General features: G+C 37.7%; 2 protein-coding genes across 3 annotated transcripts; both read right to left on the minus strand.

The window, feature by feature from the left end:
- Positions 1-1,518: 1,518 nt before the first annotated feature.
- Positions 1,519-11,665, minus strand: lypla2 (lysophospholipase 2). 2 transcript variants are annotated; one of them, XM_067424867.1, is made up of 11 exons: positions 11,536-11,628; positions 10,390-10,419; positions 10,183-10,275; positions 8,074-8,105; positions 7,921-7,986; positions 7,721-7,768; positions 6,919-6,989; positions 6,630-6,703; positions 6,447-6,548; positions 4,535-4,711; positions 1,519-3,314 (listed from the first exon to the last, which is right to left on the minus strand). In XM_067424867.1, the coding sequence occupies exons 3-11, from the start codon at positions 10,258-10,260 to the stop codon at positions 3,264-3,266; spliced, it is 699 nt and encodes a 232-aa protein (XP_067280968.1). In that variant the 5' UTR covers positions 10,261-10,275; positions 10,390-10,419; positions 11,536-11,628; the 3' UTR covers positions 1,519-3,263. The 2 variants fall into 2 exon arrangements, with proteins under 2 accessions (XP_067280968.1, XP_067280967.1); XM_067424866.1 differs by lacking the exon at positions 10,390-10,419 and having other exon boundaries at positions 11,536-11,665.
- A 1,224-nt stretch (positions 11,666-12,889) lies between these two features.
- Positions 12,890-18,126, minus strand: pithd1 (PITH (C-terminal proteasome-interacting domain of thioredoxin-like) domain containing 1). Its single transcript, XM_067424868.1, has 6 exons — positions 17,745-18,126; positions 17,337-17,380; positions 17,107-17,184; positions 13,489-13,593; positions 13,286-13,394; positions 12,890-13,143 (listed from the first exon to the last, which is right to left on the minus strand). The coding sequence occupies exons 1-6, from the start codon at positions 17,949-17,951 to the stop codon at positions 13,042-13,044; spliced, it is 645 nt and encodes a 214-aa protein (XP_067280969.1). The 5' UTR covers positions 17,952-18,126; the 3' UTR covers positions 12,890-13,041.
- Positions 18,127-19,510: the final 1,384 nt, after the last annotated feature.

Raw genomic sequence — 19,510 nt, forward strand, 5'->3', positions numbered from 1 at the left:
TATATATTTATTAATGTATTAAAAAAGGAATTATTCATTTTAAACTTATTTTCATTCTATTTAACTATGTGTCATATGATAGGTGTTTTTTTTTTACATGTGAAATTAGCACAGTTTGCATTTTCCTTTATAGTTCAAAGTTCTTTAAAAATACATCATTAACTTTAGACTACACAGACGCGGAAGAAAATTTTGGTCAAAAGTGTGACTAGATGAAATCGGATGGAATAAGGTATATAACTGGCTCGTTCGCGCCACCTAAAGGAACATTTTATATCGACTTAAAATTCATTCTTCGCGGTCTGAGTAACTTTGAGGAAATAAGAAAGAACTAAATCAATCTGGCCTGCGTTTTTCTAAATCATTGTAAACTAAGATTATCGTAGAGAACATTGCTTTTGATCCAATACAGTGCATTTCTCTTTAAATACAGTCTGTTCTGATAGGGCACATTTAAGTTTTGATTTCAGTACTATTAGTATTTCAAGCAGCAGTCAGGAGACAGCGTTCCTGGATAACTTTCTTTAGGGTTTTTGCACATTTTGACCCACTTTGGACCTTATCTGTATACAAAATGAATGAGATAAAAATGTTTTGGTTTATGGTTTTTTACAGGAGGATCTTGTTGACTCATGGATATACACCACACATTGTGATGCTTTAAACCTGTTACAATGTTCTGTTTGCTTGCCTCCTGTTAGGAACAGAAAATGAGCCAGTGTACACTGTATGTATGTCTGAGACGGTTGCATGCTTTGCTCGGTTTAAAGCCATAATATGTAATGTTTTGCCTCTAGAGGTCGCTTATTTAAAACAGGTGTAGCCTGATGATGCCTTGATTTTGCGGAGCTTTTATTCTGCCTCAGTCGAGCGCTTCCGCTTCATCCGCTCATGCGTATGTGGGGTAACGCAGCGCTGTTTTATCCAAGGGGGTAATCTAGCTCTTGGAAAGCGTTCCACCCATAGGGGCGGCCATTGCTAACCAAGCCATCACCTGCTGTTAGCATCCCATTGACTCCCATTCATTTTTGAGTCACTTTGACAGTGAATAACTTTACTTATTTGTCCATTGTTTATTTATAAAAAAAACACGACAATGCATAAAAGTGATTTTTTTTTTTTAAATCATCTGTTTAAATTATACTAAGCCTTAAAGTTCTGAATAATTAAGGACATGGCTACTAGAGTGACAGATCGATTGCCACTATGGTCGAGCTAGGTGGGTGTATTAATATATTAAATCTTAGTCTTTGGTGTTTCCATGGTTTCTACAAAATAAAACATATGTAACGCGGCTATGATGTCATTAATAGGTGACACACAGAAACGGTCCGTGTCCTGGTTAAATTGCTTGTTTCTCTTGGTATAAACATTCTTTGAAATATTTGGGATACTGCAAGTACACACGTCAACAAAATATATAATATTGTGTTAATGGTTTTTCGATATTTTAATCTAAAAATTATACATATTGTGCCTTTAATTTGACATTATCAGTAAAGCACAGGACTGCATTGCTGTGATTTGCATCATTTATTTCACATAGAGGTGTTTTGGGAAAGTTTCCGAGGAACCAATTGTCCCTCAGTACACTTCAAATAAAAAGACAACGACAACAAAACATGACAGATTTTTTTTTTTTTTTAAATGAGCACAAATGACAGAAAACCCAGCAATAAAACACAACTCAAGTGGACATAAACTGACAAGTTCACTGTTAAACCCAAAGATATTACCCGCGTCTGCTGACCAACTTGTGCCTGGCATTTCCATAACTCATACAATAAACATTCAAGCCACAGGGCATAAAGAGAAACCTGTCCAGAGCTCAGAAATGAGTCTAACTAATAATAAGGAATAATGCCAATTACAAAAGAGGGGATCATAGCAGTAATGAAAACATGGAAGTCAAATGGACTTGGATAGAAGATAAAATAACACTGAAATAATATATTGAAGAACATCTATTTAAGATTAAAAAAGCAACATTCACTACTTTGCAAACAACTGGTTTAGAGATATCATCACACATTTTAATAATCCATTTTCAAATGTATACAAGCAAACTGTGAGAGAAATGACTATAGCGTCCACGTTTGCAAACTCATTTAATTTTTAATAGCTAATCAAGGTTACCTTATAATTCTTTAATATCAGCAGGCTTAATCCGCCACGCTGCTGCGTATCTCTGACCTTCCATCTGTTGGTAATAGGTCGTGTCAGTAAACAATACTTTTATGCGATAATATGGAACCTGAAATGTATATACACACATATGCCATCTGAGACCCCAGAACACTTGAATGTGTTTGGTCACGTGGGTGGAGGATGATGTGGTTATGAGGTGAACGGGGAATTAGGGAGGATTTGGGAAGCTATTTAAAGCAACTGGAAAATATTATCAGCCCCGTCTGGAGTGACTCACTTTGATTATTATTATTATTAATAATAAGTGAAGTCAAGAGCTTAGTATCCTTGATTATTTTACAGTAAGATACTCAGAGCTGGTTATGTGCATTTGTTCTAAAATGATTCATTTAAATATGTTTCTTATACAAGTACTTGCATGGTGTTGTAAAAAATCATCTCATTTTGCATATAGACTTTGTGTCAGAATTCTTATTCCATGAAGAACAAAGCAAAGATTCGAATGAGTCATTTGCGTAGTTTATTTGAGCTTGCCTTTCTCGCATTTCTAGTTAAAAAACAAACAAAATTATGAGTTGCAGCATCCTGACGAAGCCATGCATCATGTGACCAGCATGCAGAGTCACTCCAGACGGCACCGGCTCTCACTAACTTCCTCCACCACCACAGATTTGCAGCATCCGAACTTTCCCAAGTTCTGATACAGAGCTGTCTGGAAAAAATGTTACCTTTCCCAGCTTGCTTGAGAGAAATAGACAGAGGAGAAGGGAATAGAGATACCGGGAAAAGGTTTAAGATTGAACAGGAATGCATTATAAACGTTAATGTGTCTTCCTTGAGGAAAAGAGCATGGGATACTACTGCATGTACGGATGCCAAGGGTTGTCACTTATAATAATATCGCTTTTTTTAAATGAATGATGTATGAAATTACAAAGAAAGGCGTGAGATGACATGGTTTGCAGGAGTTGCATGTTCACAGTATGTACAACTGAATGTTCATGCGCATGTGTGTGGTTTCGTGTTGTTAGGGGATCATGGCTGTTTCCTGTGAGAGAATGGCAGGTCGGAGGTGAGAGGTCAGTGTCTAAGGGTCACAGTGAGTTAGATTGAGGTCAGACTCGGGGCAACTGCTTTTCAATGAATTCCTTCACAGCAGACATCTCCTGTAAAGCCAATCAGAGAACAGTATGGGTGTTAGAACTGGTATGAGCAAATATTATAGTTTGACATACAGTACAAGTCAAAAGTTTGGAATTATTACTATTAGGGCTGGGCGATATGACGAAATATATCGTCTGGACTGTCTATCGTTTTATATAATGCTCTATCGTTTACGCCACAATAAGGCGTTTACGGCAGAATTTTACATCAAAATGCACCTCACGCCACGGCATGCCCATGCACGCTGCAATACATAAACAAACATGGAGGAAGACGGTAGTAGACGCAGTTCAGACCAGGTTTTATCACCTGCGCAAGAACCACGAAAAATAATACAGAGAGAGTCAACGAGCAAAAACTGCGTCGAGTGGTGGCATAAGCGCTCAAAACAAACACTGAACACAGCCACTGAAACAGGCTTTTACGTGTGGCACACCATAGCCATAGCTCCCGCAGATGGAAGGAGATCACTTCTGCTGTTGTCAAGCATATCTGCAAAGATATGGTTCCAATCTACACGGTTGAGAAACGCAGGTTTTGTGAATTGGTGCAAACACTCGATCCGAATTGCTTTTTCTCTTGCCTGCTCTATAAGAATACTACTTGGAAATATTACACCTACATGATGCTGCAAGAGAAGTCTGGGTGGTGTTACTGTTAAAAGTTGGCTGCTGCTATATGTTGAAATTTTTTAATGGCAGGTGTTAACTTAACCAACAGTCTTGCTTGGAAAAAAGGTTCTAAATAAAATAAAAATTTAGTCCATACTACCTTTTTTTGTTTTGTATATCATTTCAAACTGCATTTCAACATTGCAATTTTGTATAGACTATTCATAAACTGAATTAACAGAAAGATTGCTATATCGTTATGTATATCGTTATCGGGATATCAAATGAGCTATATCGGGATATGAAATTTTGGCCATATTGCCCAGCCCTAATTACTATATTTGTTGAAAATAGAATGTGTCAGGAAATGGCTTATCCTGTTGCGCCCTCTATAGGCCAGTGACTAGTCGACGTCAAGCTTAAAGCATCACGGCAGAGCATTAAAGTCAACTAGTACATTAGTCGACTAGTCTGTGCAACCCCTCCTTCACACTACAGCAGCAAATTCAGTCTTCATTGATCATCCCAATGTGGACGGAAAACTCATTTGTAGAAAACGTATTAGTGTGGACAAGGCCTAAGATTTGTGTGAGCGCAATAGAAAGACTCACCTGAGGACAGGAGCTATGCATGAGACCCGGGTAGGTGCGGAAGGTGATGTTGTTTGGAGAGACGATGGTCTTGAGCTTCTCTGCTGTCATGGCCCCAAAGTGCACCGGGATCATAGGATCCATCTCACCATGACACTGCAGAATGGGCGTACCCTTGTTTCCGCTCCCACTTGCAGCCTAATGGAGAGGAAAAAAGATACATATTGACACTTATTAGGGATGGGAATTGAAACATATTTCACTATTCGAAATCTATTCACAAGTTCGCAAGCTTAATATCGATTCATTTGGATATAAATCATGTAGCCTACATAACATATCCATTTTTCTCAAGGAAAAAATAATAATACTCAAATTAACAACTAATTTGTATAAAAACCTTTAAAACCTTTATTTCATGCTGTAAGTAGTAGTAAAACAGAAAAGACTATCAGTTTTGCACCACACTAAAGAGCGGTGAATCAGTAGTTATTGAGTGAATCTTAATATGAAAGTGACAGAATGTGTTTCATATCAAAAGTAACAAAGTGCAAAGCTTATTGCGGTTTATTGGATGGAAGGCGAGTTAAATAATGTTTAGTTAAGTTTTGTTCACACATCACCTGAAAACAGCCATAGAGGCTGATTCTTGGGATTTAAGAATGAATATCAGCTCATCAAAATGATAATCAATTTAAGTTACTAGCCACTCTGGATATGTTTAATATTATCTCAGAATTTGTCAGCAGGAATATTAGGCTGCTGTCACTTTTATGCAGCGTTCACACCGCACGCGAGTGATTTACAGGTTAAGTCAATGCAGAGACGCGTATAGGCATTCTGCGGCGCGAATAGCGTGATTCGCGGCAAGGATCACGCGAATTGAGCGTTTTGAACGCGTGAATCGCTCAAGTTGAAAAATCTGAACTTTCGCGGATATTCGCGCCGCGTTAACCAATGAGGAGCCTGCTTACTGCTGTCACGTGGTGAAGTGACGGATGGGAAACCCATAGGGGAAACCCAGAGGCCAGAGTAATTTAAAATACTACTGTATTTTGTCATAAAATGTAGTTTTAATGGTTTTTCAGGCGAGAATGAAGTTGTTTAAAGCTCAAATATGTGATTTATTTATTAAGAGAGCTCCTATTTGAAAATTTGATCTGGCGTTTTCGGAGGTGTGAGATCCAGGCGATCACCGGAGCTCAGCGCTCATCAACCCCGGTGAGAGCAGCCTTAACTCGGCTAGTTCTTCTGCCGACTGCCGCTGCCTGGCAGAACCCCCTCCCATGACGCGAATTCGCATCTGTTGTCTAGTGAATGTCACACGCGAATGAAGCGAATTTCATACGCAAATTAAGCGAATGGATTCAAAATGTTCACGCGTCCAACTTCGCGCGAATAGCACGATTTATTCGCGTCATTCGCGTGCGGTGTGAACGCAGCATAAGACCTGACGCACAGATACATTAACCTGTTACACATGCGTTTTCTTTCTCAACTGTTTACGTTCATTTAAAACAGAACTGACAGTGTTTAGGTGAATACTCACTAAGACAGGCATTTTTACATTATTTTGTGTGTTTGACTGTTTAAGAGCAATAAGCAGCAAAAAATACTAAATGTAGTGCTGAGAGGTGGCTTTATGTGCCTGCACTTTGGGTGTGAGAACAAAATCTGCGGGAATGAGTAAAATTATGCACAGTCCCACAGCAAATTCAAGCCCTGTAACGGCAACAATATTCAACCAGAGCAAATGAAGCGAGTGAGTGAGGGGAGGCGAGTTTGTGTGTCACTCGCTGTCTGAGAGATGAGAGAGAGAGCAGCTGGTATTGTGTCTATTATGTGGAAAATGAGTACTGGAAGCATATTTGAGATAAAAACTACACTGCATCACATACACACACACACACACACACACACGACTGACTTGTACCTGTGGGAAAGTCTTGTGAAGTGGAAGCCAACAACTAAGTCCAACAACACCCGCTAGTTGCTGCTGAGAGGTCAAAGCAGTGTAGAGAGACAGAGCTCCACCCTGAACATCAGACAAAACAGGAACTGAAAACCATCTCAGCAATTTAACTAACAGTACAAACTTTCAGGATGGATCACTTACCTGAGAGAAGCCACCCAGAAGAATACGATTGGATGGTATACCATTCTTCACCTCGTGATCGATGATGGCCTTTACTGTTGAAGAGAGGGAGCGGTCTATACTTAGCGCCACATAATCAAATTTCAGCATTTAACAACATTCTCTCGCATTACATGTCTGACTCATAAACTTGATGCTTTTCTTCATATGGTTTTACACTCGCTGACACAGACTTAGTCATTTATAGCTCATGCTGTATTCAGGAAACTGCCCCAATGTGCATGTGTGTCCAAAAACAAATTTTGCTCACTGTTCTCTGCTGCTCTCTTAATCCCTGCTTCATCCTCTGGGGATTCTGGGCTTAAACCCATCAGGTCAAACCTGAAAATAAAAAAAATTAGACAAGAATTAATGGGGCAATCCAAGAATCAAAAAGTTAAAATGCTTTTATTTAGAATTTTATTAATACAGTTTTGTCAATTTTTATATTATATTAACTAAAACTAAAGCTATTAAAACCTATTTTGTTAATTTAAATAAAGCTAAAAATAAAATGAAATAAATATTAGTAAAACTTAAACTAAACTAGAACTAAGCTCAAATTGAAGGGCTAAAATTATTAACAGAAAACACATGAACTGAAAAACTAAAATAAATTAAACCTAAATAGTATTTTTTTAAATGACAAAAGCATAACTAAATTACTCAAACTTAAATTGAAATTAACATGAACAGTAAAAATGTACTTTAAAATATTAATAAAACTATCAAATAACACTGATTATATTATACAGTGTCTTATATTCACAAGGGCTACATTTATTTGATCAAAAATACAGTAAAACATTTGAAATTATTACCATTTTAAAAAGCTTTTTTCTATTTTAATATATTTTAAAAAGTCAGTGTATATTACAAAATCTAATACAATTTATTTTTATGCTTCCATAGCTGTGTTCAATTAAAAATAAGATTAATTCAGTTGAAATGAACACAATTTTAATCTTAATTAAATTACTTGAAAACTGAAAAAATGTAACATGAATTTCATAATGTCTAAATATTTGGTTTGTACTACAATTGTAATGTTATCCGCAACAGAGGCAACTTACCATGAGGGCATGGTCATCTTCATGTTGAGTGTTACAGGGATTCGGGGCCTAGAGTCAGAAAGTATGACAGACTAATTTGCAATAAAACTAAACAAAGAAAAGTGAGTGAAACTAACAATATATATATATATATATTTTTTTTTTTTTTTGGCATAATCAATGCATCTTAAAAGTTTTGCAGTTCACAGTCGGTCACTTACGCGTGTGGGCAGATGTATTTGATGTACGGCAGTCTAATGGACGTCATGGAATCAGCCCAGCCGTGTCTGTAAGTAACATGACATGGGTTATTTTCATGCAGGACGAGGGGCATTAAAAGATCCTGCAACAGGCAGATAATAAACAGAACGCACCCTGTGTCACCCAAGCCATGAAGGAAGATCACCTGCAAAGTCAACAGAACATGATGTGAAACTAATCTCTCTGCAAAGCCCAAAAGATTGCCTGATTTCCTGTGTTCGATGCTGACTCTTGGTTATTTTATATGATACCATCTCGATAGCAAATTTGAGCTTTCTGTGAATCTACTTCTTCAAATACAGAAGGGAACAAATAGACTTTCATTCAGACTGTGAAAGAGCATCACTATTAAAGGGATAGTTCACCAAAAAATGAAAATCATATTATCATTTACTCACCCTCATCTCTTTCCAAACCAGCATGACTTTCGTTCATCTTTTTGATGAAATCTGAGAGCTTTCTGTCCCTCCATTGACATCTACGCAACTACCACTGACACTTAAAAAGTTCATAAAGAGATCATAAAACTAATATGAATATGAATTGAGCGGTTTTCTGAAGAGACGATCACTTTATATGATGGAACAGATTAAGGCTTTTATTCACATATAAACATTAATCAACTCACACATCAGTTGTGGTAAAATGAAACTCAAGAATGTTCACTTGATGTGCAAGCACCAATGAGGTTCATTCCGATGTTACGCGCCACATTTGAGCTTCAGCAAGAACCAATGAGGTTCATTCTAGTTTCATGCGTCACGTTTGAGCTTCAGCAAGAACCAATGAGGTTTGTTCTGGTTTCATGCGTCACGTTTGAGCTTCAGCAAGAACCAATGAGGTTCATTCTAGTTTCATGCGTCACGTTTGAGCTTCAGCAAGAACCAATGAGGTTTGTTCTCGCGCGTCAAGCAGGTTCGGTTAAATTCTGTTTATGTTCGCTGATCAATGTTTATATGTGAATAAAAGCCTAAATTTAATCTGTTCATCATATAAAGTGATTGTCTCTCTTTAGACAAAATTGACTAATTAGTCTTAATTTTTGTTCTGAAGATGAAACGAAAGTCTTGACTCAACGACATGAGGGTAAGTAATAATAACAAAATAAAAAAAAATAAAGAAATTTCTTAAAAGATCCCAGGGATAGTTCCCCCCAAAATGAAAATTCTGTCATAATTTACTCATCCTCATGTTGTTCTAAATGCAAGACTTTCGTTAATGTTTGAAACATATGAAGATCTTTTAATAAAACCTGAGATGTTTCTGTCCCTCCATTGAAAGTCCAGGTAACCAGAATATAAAAGATCCAAAAAGGTCATAAAGGTATCGTGAAATTAATCCATATGACTTGAACGATTTAATCCAAGTCTTGTGCAGAGATGTGATCGCGTGATATGATAAACAGATTGAATTTAGGCTTTTATTCACATATAAACACACATAGAGAAAATCACATATGCTAAACACATCACTCAGCGCATTTTGAGCGCACATGTTTAACATATTTGATGAGCTCTTTGTAGGCATTTCGTTCAGAGTTTAGGTGTAAATAAAAGCCTAAATGAAATGTTTATCACAAAGCGATCATTTTAGAATACCTCGACTAAAACACTCAATTCATATTGACGTGGTTTTATGAGACCTTTAGGACCTTTTTGGACTTTCAGTCTTTCAGAAACCTTTCAGACATAATACCTAAATTTGCATATTAAAAGAAGATGAACAAAGTCTTAGGGTTTTGGAACAACATGAGGTGTAAATAGGGTTGGATACTGAAACCCGGTCCCAATATGGAAACAAAAAGGCGATGCGTTCGAAAATATAGAGAATATGGTCATATTTCTGCAAAAGTATACTGAACCTTGAAGCTGGTCTATAGCATACAAATATTAATACAGACTACTTTGCTGTTAACAGTACTGTAAGTTATTTAGTGTTAAATTAGCCCTATTGTAGTTGGATTAGGTTTTACCGTGAATTTAGTTTTGAATTGATTTATATTTAAGTATACTTTAAAGTTAATAAATTGTTCAATTTAAAGAATTTATAAAAAGCCATTCTTGTGCATTCCTTAAATGATGTTTTTTTTTTTTAATTAATGTATTTTATTTTGTGGAAAGCTAACCCTTGGAGGAAACTGATTTGAGTGTAATGCCCATGTAATGCTAATGAATCACTAGGGCAACTTTAGATTTTGGTTAATGATTGGACTGGTGTCTCACCACGGCCGTCTCCTTCTCCGTCCCAGAAATGGTCACGGCTTCAGCGAGCAGAGGTACAGACATGTTGTTGCCACACATACAATGTGAGGAGTGCTTTTAGAAAAATACAGAAACAACATGTTCAAAAGCAATCAGTACACCATGTTTATGCAAAACACAAAGGCCCAGGCATTAAGTATTGGATAAATGGTTATTAAAGATACGAACCAGCGATTTTAGAAAGAAACTGTCAGCAGGCTGCAGAATGATTAACAAAAGTTGGTTTAATTACCAGTGCTGTTAAAGTCATTTTAACTAGCAACTCATGCCCAACTAAAACTAAAAGTGCTCTATTAAACCTATTTAGAAAAAGTGCAAAATTACAGGGTGATTTAGCCTACCGGATAAGCACAGACGCTTATGTTAATCATACACAGAGAGCTTCGTTTTCTACAGATCACAAGTTTGTACTTGCAGACGTCTGAGTAAGACGAGTTCCCAGAAAACTGTTTCTAATGAAGCATAAATGAAAGCCATGGGCTCCTGTTTTACTGGAACCACATGACAGAGCTGAGAAATCAAATCAGCTGCAGGAGGCAAAACACTCCAGTTTAAGATTTCATTCGTGTTTGTGAGTGGCCTATGTGACTTTATCACACGTGTAGGCTAGGAGTGTTTCACACAAACACCTGGATGTACTGTCCATTTTGGTTTTATGGGTCAGTCTGGCTTCCTGAACTTTAGTACTGCACGTTATCAAATACTTTTATTAAACCACCTGCAAGTGACATCTCCACTAAAGACCAGACCAGAAGAATACCAGAATGACTTTTCCATTGAAAGTGCACGGTGTCCTTATGCACCAGTCTGAGCGTTTGCAACACAATGGCTTATTGATGCGCATTAACAACTGACTGTATTGATCATCTCTAATGCGTCAGTGAAATAACCCTTTACTAGAATCCAACGATCATATATTCATAATGAATAGGAAGGGATGGGCAGTGAAAACAATAGAGACACGGGCGAAGCATCGCTCATGTTTTCCATCCAGTCGGAATCAAGGACAGGACACTTGTATAAATAAATCCGCTAGGTCGTTTCATTAATACTCGAGCGGCATGATCGCAGTTAGGCAGCTTAATCCTGTTTCGCCTGTATTATTGTCACAATGAATCCACAGCCTCAGAGATGGAGCTATCTGGAGCTCTCTCTACCCCCGCGATTAAACACATTATTAAGCTGCTCAGCGACAAGCTTGCGCTTTTATAGCGATCGATAAAGCCAAGGCCAGGGGGGTACACTACATTTTAGGTTCTGACAGAAAAAAAAAGATATAAACAGCGGCCAACTGCTACAAATTTATTGACTCACCGCTTGCTATCCCAGGTCACAACGGAACTTCCGCTCCTACTGCCGGAGAGGGACGGAGGCACGGCGACGTGACGTCATCGCGTTTCTTCAAACGTTGCCAAAGCTCGCGATCTGTACATAGTTCCTTATTTTTGTAAATGTAAAGCTAAAAAATAAAATTTATTTATAAAGCAGATAATAAAACAACAGTGTTGACCAAAGTGCTGTACCGAAAGAATAAAATAGAAGTATTACAAAAATAAATAATAAATCTGCAAAAAATAAAATCCTACCTCGTTACTTATACGTGATCAAAAGCTAATGTACAAAATGTATATATTTTTAAATGTCTCTTAAATTCACTCAAAGTTGATGATTGTCTAATAAAAAATACTGTCTAGTAAACTGTTTCACATAAAATGAAATCCAAATGCAAATTAATTATTTTGTGGCTTGTGAATTTTGCAATGTATACTTTGTGACACTAAATAAAGCAAAGCAAGATAAAAACTTTGTCTTATATAAGCTTCTTTAAATAAAAATAACTATTTATTTCTTTATTGGAAATCTATTAAACAAATACCACACCAAAACTATTTTAAACATTAATAATAACGTTCATATTATTTAAGTATTTAGCCCATCATCACAGCTGTAATTGCAACAAACCTTTTATAAACTAAGAAAAGTCTTAGTTACAATTGTAAACTAAATATAATATTGGGTTTTCTTAACTTATTAGTGGTTTGTTTTAAACTATAAAAAAAAAATTGTTAGATTGCCTTAAATTAACCTAGTTGCCTGAAAACTGAAAATTTTAGTTAATACAAAGGAGATTCGGTTTAATCAACAGAAACTGCTATCTGAACCGCATTAATTATCTAAGGGGTTCTGGCAAAATAAAGTTGTGATAAATCATTAAAAAATGTTTTACAGTGAACAGCAATTGTTGTGTGAAGACTGTAGTGATGAATGCTTAAAATGGTTCCATATTAACATGCTCCCGTCATATTTATTTGTGAAAAATACATTAATTGAGATTGCTTCTTTTTATAACGAAGATCAGAATAATGCATTAGTTGTTATAAAATATGTGTGATATTATGAAGCTAAAAGTGGTTGAAATTAACCAGGAAATTGTGTTTTTTAAACAAACTGCATGAATCCATTCATATTAAACACGTCGAGGACGCGATTAAACACAATTTTAATCTCTCATTTCACTCAAAGCATTGAAGCAAAAAATATTTAATGGATGAACGCGATACTGTAAAGCCAAACTGAGAACATAAACTTTCCACTAGACTTCTTGCACAGCTCGTCTGTTGTTATTTGAGGTGTGCAGTGTTTATTTGACATAAGCATACATTCAGTATTTATGCTTATATATCTTAATGTTTATTGGCACATTAGCAGACGAACAAACCCTCGTGAATGAATCCCAGTTAAACACATCAGTTCATCTGGCCATTATCAAATGCACACGTTTATAGTTTCACACGCGTGAGATTCTCTTTCCTCCGTTTGTCATGATATGAAGTGTGTCTGTGGCGTAATGTTCTTCACTTTGTGATCCGCAGGATTGGCTGCTGCTTCATAGTTGCAGATTGTCACCTCATGTCTATGAGCCTGAAAGAGGGAGAAAAAGATACCAGATGAAGAATTTTATGATGCTATTTCCCATTCCAAGATGCAACATTGTAAGAATATGGTGCATTAGTTATAAGTAGTGACGATGCATCTGCCGTTATTTGTTTTATCCAGTACTGACCTCAGTGAATTCTCCCCGCAGACCAATGTAATACACGCGAGTAGATTCTGTCCCAAAGTTTCGCGATATGTGGATCGATAAGTGCTCCACATTGGAGAATCTCGCAATCCTATATAAAATGTTGGGGGTGGTAAGCATATATTTGCAGTATGGGATGTATAATTAAAGTGCATGTGCATGGTAACATAATTAAAATTGCTTACTTGGTTGGATACTCAAGCTCAGCATGCGGATCCCTGTTTAGACGAAAGGCTTGCTCTGGCTCTCTGCTCGTATCATCAAATGACATTTGAGGGATGTTCTTGTACCTGCTCAAAAAGTACCCATTTGCAACATGCATTCATGTATATTTTTGTTGCTTTCTCCAAATGTGATGCTGCAAGCAAGAGGTCTCAGCAAACTCAGTCTCATTTCATATGAGTGTGTTTTTAAGATGCAAAAGACACTGTAAGGATTATCTAAATAAAGTATTTTTTATAAAAACATTTTGGTTGCACTATTTGGTAATACTTTATTTTACAGTGTCCTTGTTACACATTTTACATGTGCTTCCCATAGTAATAACAGTAAATTATGCATAATTACTCGCAACTAACCCTCAACCAAACCCTAACCCTATAGTAAGTGCATGTAGTTAATTAATATTACTCAGTACTTAAATGCATAATTAGACTGTAACAGACACCTTAAAGGTGAGGTAAGTGTTATTTCAAAACCGTTTTAGAAAAAGGACTCGGGCCGAGTGGAATAGCAAACTTGTAGCCAATCAGAAGGTAAGGGCCGTGTCTAATAATGATGCTGAGAAGAGCGCTCACTCTCGCTCTGTGCACATCATCATTCAAAACACACGAGTCACACATGACGGACATTAGCCGAGAACAGCCTAACATACCGGTATGCTGCTTTTGCTTGACTATGCTCGTGTGTCATGTTCGCTTGTTAGTCCATTTGCGATCGTATTGTGGCTCACTTCAGCGATGATAAAGACCCGTTCATTTCCACACCGTATGGAGCATCTAAATCTCCTCACTGTGTGCTTCAAGCATCAGCTCACAAAATGTGTCCGACAAGTAAGATACTATACTCCTAATATATGTTTGTTTCCTCTTTTCATGACCTATATAACCCATCCGGTCATAATTGTAATATGTTGTTAGCTGGACTGTCGGCTCGTGTACTATTGAGTTGTTCATGAGAACGGTTTGTGTTTTTCTGATCACAATAATAACTCTAATCTGGTCATAATTTTAATACGTCGTTAGTTGGACTGTCGGCTTGTGTTCTATCCAGTTGTTCATGAGAACAGTTTGTGTTTTTGTGATAGAAGGGATGACTTTTTCATTGAATATTCGACCTGGATTAGTTACACAGATCCTGCCATAATCGTTGCCTGGGTTACGTATGTGTGGGGCGGAGCTATCAAAATAGGGGCGAGACCCTTTTGGGAGTAGGGGCGTGTTTGTTTTGGTGATTTGAAATATCAATAACGGTTACCAGAAAGCACTTACCCCACCTTTAAAGTGTAATCTTTTATTTTAAGGGGACATAGTTACTTAAGTAAGTACGGAGTATTAATTCATTAATGTACTTATAGATTTATGGTTAGGGTTTGTTACTTGTAACTATGCATAATTTACGGATATTACTAGAGTAAGTAAATGTAACCACGTCACATAAAAAAAAAGTGGCACTGTCATCATTATTTAAATGTTAAATAGACCCAAAACTACAATCCTGGGCAACAAAAAAAGCCAAAACAATTGTGTCTTTTAATGGTCTTAACCATTTTAAAACACAAATTACTGGTAAGGAAATGTGCAAAAATTGCACAAATACTGTAAATAAAGTAACATACAATAGCCTTCCCATTTAAGCTGTGTGGGTGAGCTTGCAAACAGCTTTTAACATGAAGAAGAGTCAGTGTAGATCTACTCAATGTTAATGGCCTTTAAACTGTTATGTCTTTAATGAGTTTAATGTGAGACCAAATATTCACTGTAGGGCTCAAATCTGGACTCTGACCAGGCCAAAACATGTTCTCAAACCACTTCCTGGTTGTCTTTGCAGTGGGGGCAGAAGCATTGCCTCGTTGATAAATAACATTGTTCCTCTTTTGAAAACTTTTCATTTGTGGGAAGCAAGACATTCTGCAATATTCTCCTGTACTCCAAAGCATTAAATTACTTTTTATGGTAAAGTAGCTCACCAATACCAGCAGCTGAAAAAGGCTCCCCTCACAAAGGCTCCTCTTCACGGTCCAATTATTATTATATTTCTCAGCAGAATTTCAAGGACGCCGCTTCGGATCATCACCATGCAACTCATGTTTCATTGAGTCATCACTCACTCGCCATATTCTACAAAAAACTTCATTTTGTCTTTGATGTCGGCTTTTTACGTAGTGCATTTGCTTAATTTTAGCACATTTTCTGACCTATATTTTGTGGTTAAAGCCACAATATGTAATTTTTCACCACTAGAGGATGCTTATTATACAGTGAGCTAGATGTTAGGCATGATAAAACATGGTACTCGCAGTAAATCTATAAAACGAGATATAAACAATAAGGGTGTGTTCACACTTGTCATGTTTGGTTCGATTAAAACGAACCCTGGTGCGGTTGCTCGGTTAGTACGGTTAATTTGAACATATGTGAACGCTGCCATCCGAACCCTGGTGCGTACCAAACAAGCGGACTGAGAGCGCAAAATATGGGTCTCGATCCGCTTCCAAACGAACTCTGGTGCGGTTCGATTGATATATGAACGGGACACGGACCAAAGACATGTAAACGGACCAAAAACCGGACGTAATGTCACAAGATGTGAAGCATAGTCAGCTGATTTGACGACTCGGAAAGATCGGTGTATCCAAAATGAGTAACTTTAACGTTAGAGGGCAAACGTGGAGCAACGAGGAAGTGCCTAATCAATATTTGGTCTGACGAGCATGTTTCGAAAATGCTAGGAAAAACGCACAAAAAGCATACCTAGTTCTTCTCATCAAAGGACCTGTGCTGCCCATACAGACGACAGAACGGCCGTCTCTTTTGCATAAGAGTTTTTATGCACAACGGAGGAAATACTGCTGCTGTTTTGAATGTTTTGAACAAGTTCTCACCTCTCAGTTTAATCCAGCACACAGCATTGTTTTGAATGTTCGGTAAGCAAGCTCCTATAAGCCGACCAATCAGGTTGTTACCGTCTCCCTGTGCCTTTGGTTCGGTAACTTTAGGTTCGCTGTTAAAAATGCCAGTGTGAACGCTAAGCGGACCAGGATTATATGTTTTGTTTTTTTGTCCGAACCAAACTAACCAAACTACAAGTGTGAACGCACTAAGACGGCATTGAGCTGGCAGTGATTCGTTTTCTGTCGATAAATGTCTCCAAACCGTTGCTCACCTGTCTAATAAAACACATCATATATTAAAGCATCTGTGGTGTTTCCATGAGTTCTACAAAATAAAACCAGAAATCAAGGATTTATTTCTCTGGATTTAAACATTCTTGGAAACATTTAAGATAATGTAGGTACACACATTAACAAAACATATAACATTGTTCAAGTGGTTTTTGAATATTTTACTCCAAAAAAACGTACACATTGTGGCTTGAAGACTATTTAAAAGCCTAGTGTTTAGCCATTTTTTGCCCAGGAGTGTATTTTACAGGTTCTAAAATGTAGTGTTGCAACTGCCCATGTTAATATTCTTAAAACAAACTGCTCAGCAAGTTGCAACACTCATTCATGTAAACTGTAGTTGCATTATCCATATGTGAGGCTGCAAAAGGGTCTCCTTTTACAGTGAGAGAAAACTCACAGTCTCATTTCAGCGGGGTGTGACTCATCATCTTCTCCAGCAATAATGATCCCTTTCAGCTTCACGCTACCTGTAAACCTGCAGATTTAACCACGCGCATTAACTACATCCACATCTGCTGGCAAAGCATTTCTTACCCAGGCAAATTGTATTAAATAGAGCATGAATAGGATCAAAACAGAAACAGAAATGAGTCTAGAGGATGAATGCTGTAGCAATATAAATCTTACGGTATATTGAACAGAAGCTCCTCATCAGCATCACTTTCAACAAACTGAAAATAAAATGTGACATACATTCAAAGATAATAAAACAGTCAGTGCATTTAATTTTCTATTCTTTTAGTTAGAACACTTCACATGAAGTAAATTAAACATTTAAATATAATTCTTATTTAATACACATACATGTGTGTGTGTGAGAGCAGATATACATACGCTTATTTGTTTATTTATAAACAAACACCCCTATGATTAAGGATAGATAGATAGATAGATAGATAGATAGATAGATAGATAGATAGATAGATAGATAGATAGATAGATAGATAGATAGATAGATAGATAGATAGATAGATAGATAGATAGATAGATAGATAGATCTAAACTTGCTGTCAAACCTGCAAAACTATTGCATACCTTCGTCCTGTCAGTGCGTTGATCCCAAGGCTTGAAGACCAGTTTACCGTCTCCGTCTCGGCTCTCATTTAAACACTGAAGCTTCTCGATATCAATGCGTCTGTACAGCTCATATTCCACTCCTCGCTCCGCTGGCTCGTGCTCGCATTCACAGCAACCGTGACCGTGTCCGCCGCCGTGGCCGTGGCCGTGACCGTGACCAGACATGGTGCGAACAACGGAAAAAGTGCCAAAACCCTCACAACTATGCTCAATAGAGAGAGATATTCAAGAGCTCGAGAGGCTTCTGTGACATATGCTAAAATCGTACAGATACACACACAGGTGGTAGAAGTGGCAAAGTAGACAACACGCAAATACGAAGGGTGGAATGTGATTGGCCCTTAACAAGCAAGGGAACCAATGAGGAGCGGAGTTTGGAGTCGCGTTCCTGTGACGCATTGGTTGCTCTGCGCCTGCGCTTTCTTGTAAATAAAGTGGAAACAAAAAGGCTGTTCCAGTAAATTAAACGGAATAAATTAATTGGAAAATTCTCGTTATTTACTCACTCAAAAGTTGTTCTAAACCTTTATGAATATTAAAGAATGGCAGCCCCTCATTTTACTTTAATTGGGAAAAAGACAGTAAACATCTTTTGTGGTCCACTAATGAAAGAAAGTCATACAGATTTGCGATAAACCTTTTAGGTGAAAGGACAGCGGGAAAGTTACTTACAGGATCATAACCAAAACAATTCAGTGTAAAATGATATTAAAGGTACAGTGTGTACATTTTTGCAGCATCTAGCGGTGACCGCTTACCCCTCCTTATCAGAGCACCAGGGGCGTAGCACCAAATTTTGGGCCCTGGGTACAAACCATCTTGCTGGGCCCCCGTACCATGTATGTGTATGTATAGAAAACTGACTTCTAAGGCCCCCCCCCTGCCTCGGGCCCTGGTTACTCAGTACCCTTTATCCCCCCAGTCCCACGCCCCTGCAGAGCACATAGAGAAACTAAGGAGGCCAGCACTGGACAAAATGTCATTGTCTGAGACAGCAGAGAATGACTGCAGAGCAGTTTGTTAGTTTCAAGGGGGTAATCTAGCACCCGGAAAGTGTTCCACCCATAGGGGTGGCCATTGCTAACCAAGCCATCACCTGCTGTTAGCATCCCATTGACTCCCATTCATTTTTGAGTCACTTTGACAGTGAATAACTTTACATCTGAGGCATTTAAAGACTCCATTTGTCCATTGTTTATTTCTAAAGAAACATGACAATGCATAAAAGGCTCCATTACCTTACTGTCTTACACTATCGCCCTGTAGAAGCTGTTTTATTAAAAATAGGCTAACGATTGCGTCACAAACAACGCGACTCTGTCGCACAGTAGAGAAATTACCGTATAGACAGGGGGAGACGCTCGCAGGCAATCTTTACTGTCTATGATACGTCGTTAAGCTCAGTCTGAGCCAGCGCAGTTCGCTCAATCAGGAAGTGAGTGCCTCTACTTGACCTCATTTTCCGCCGTTGACGTCTATGGGATCGCTCTGTCCATTTCTTTTACTGTCTATGGTTAGTTTAGGGGTACTGTAGAAACATGGCGGCCAACTTTAAGGAGACCTGCGGTGTATGTAGATAGAAACTGATCATTCTAAGGTAATAAAATCATAACGGTTCATTATGTAAGGTTTTTATACACCAATGAAAATAAAGATATGTATATTATATTGCATTTCTGTCAATAGATCCTCATAAATACTACACACTGAACCTTTAAATATAC

Source organism: Pseudorasbora parva, chromosome 19 (assembly GCF_024679245.1).
Source record: "Pseudorasbora parva isolate DD20220531a chromosome 19, ASM2467924v1, whole genome shotgun sequence".
Classification (NCBI taxonomy): Eukaryota; Metazoa; Chordata; class Actinopteri; order Cypriniformes; family Gobionidae; genus Pseudorasbora; species Pseudorasbora parva.

Coding starts and splice junctions, on each gene's coding strand:
- lypla2 (XM_067424866.1), bottom strand. CDS start 10,260: ATGTGTGGCAACAACATGTCTGTACCTCTGCTCGCTGAAGCCGTGACC. Junction 7,769..7,920: donor AAATACATCTGCCCACACGC/GTAAGTGACCGA, acceptor TTCTGACTCTAG/GCCCCGAATCCCTGTAACAC. Junction 6,549..6,629: donor TTCTGGGTGGCTTCTCTCAG/GTAAGTGATCCA, acceptor TCTGATGTTCAG/GGTGGAGCTCTGTCTCTCTA.
- pithd1 (XM_067424868.1), bottom strand. CDS start 17,951: ATGTCTGGTCACGGTCACGGCCACGGCCACGGCGGCGGACACGGTCAC. Junction 17,381..17,744: donor AACGCACTGACAGGACGAAG/GTATGCAATAGT, acceptor TTTTATTTTCAG/TTTGTTGAAAGTGATGCTGA. Junction 17,185..17,336: donor GAGCTTCTGTTCAATATACC/GTAAGATTTATA, acceptor TTAAATCTGCAG/GTTTACAGGTAGCGTGAAGC.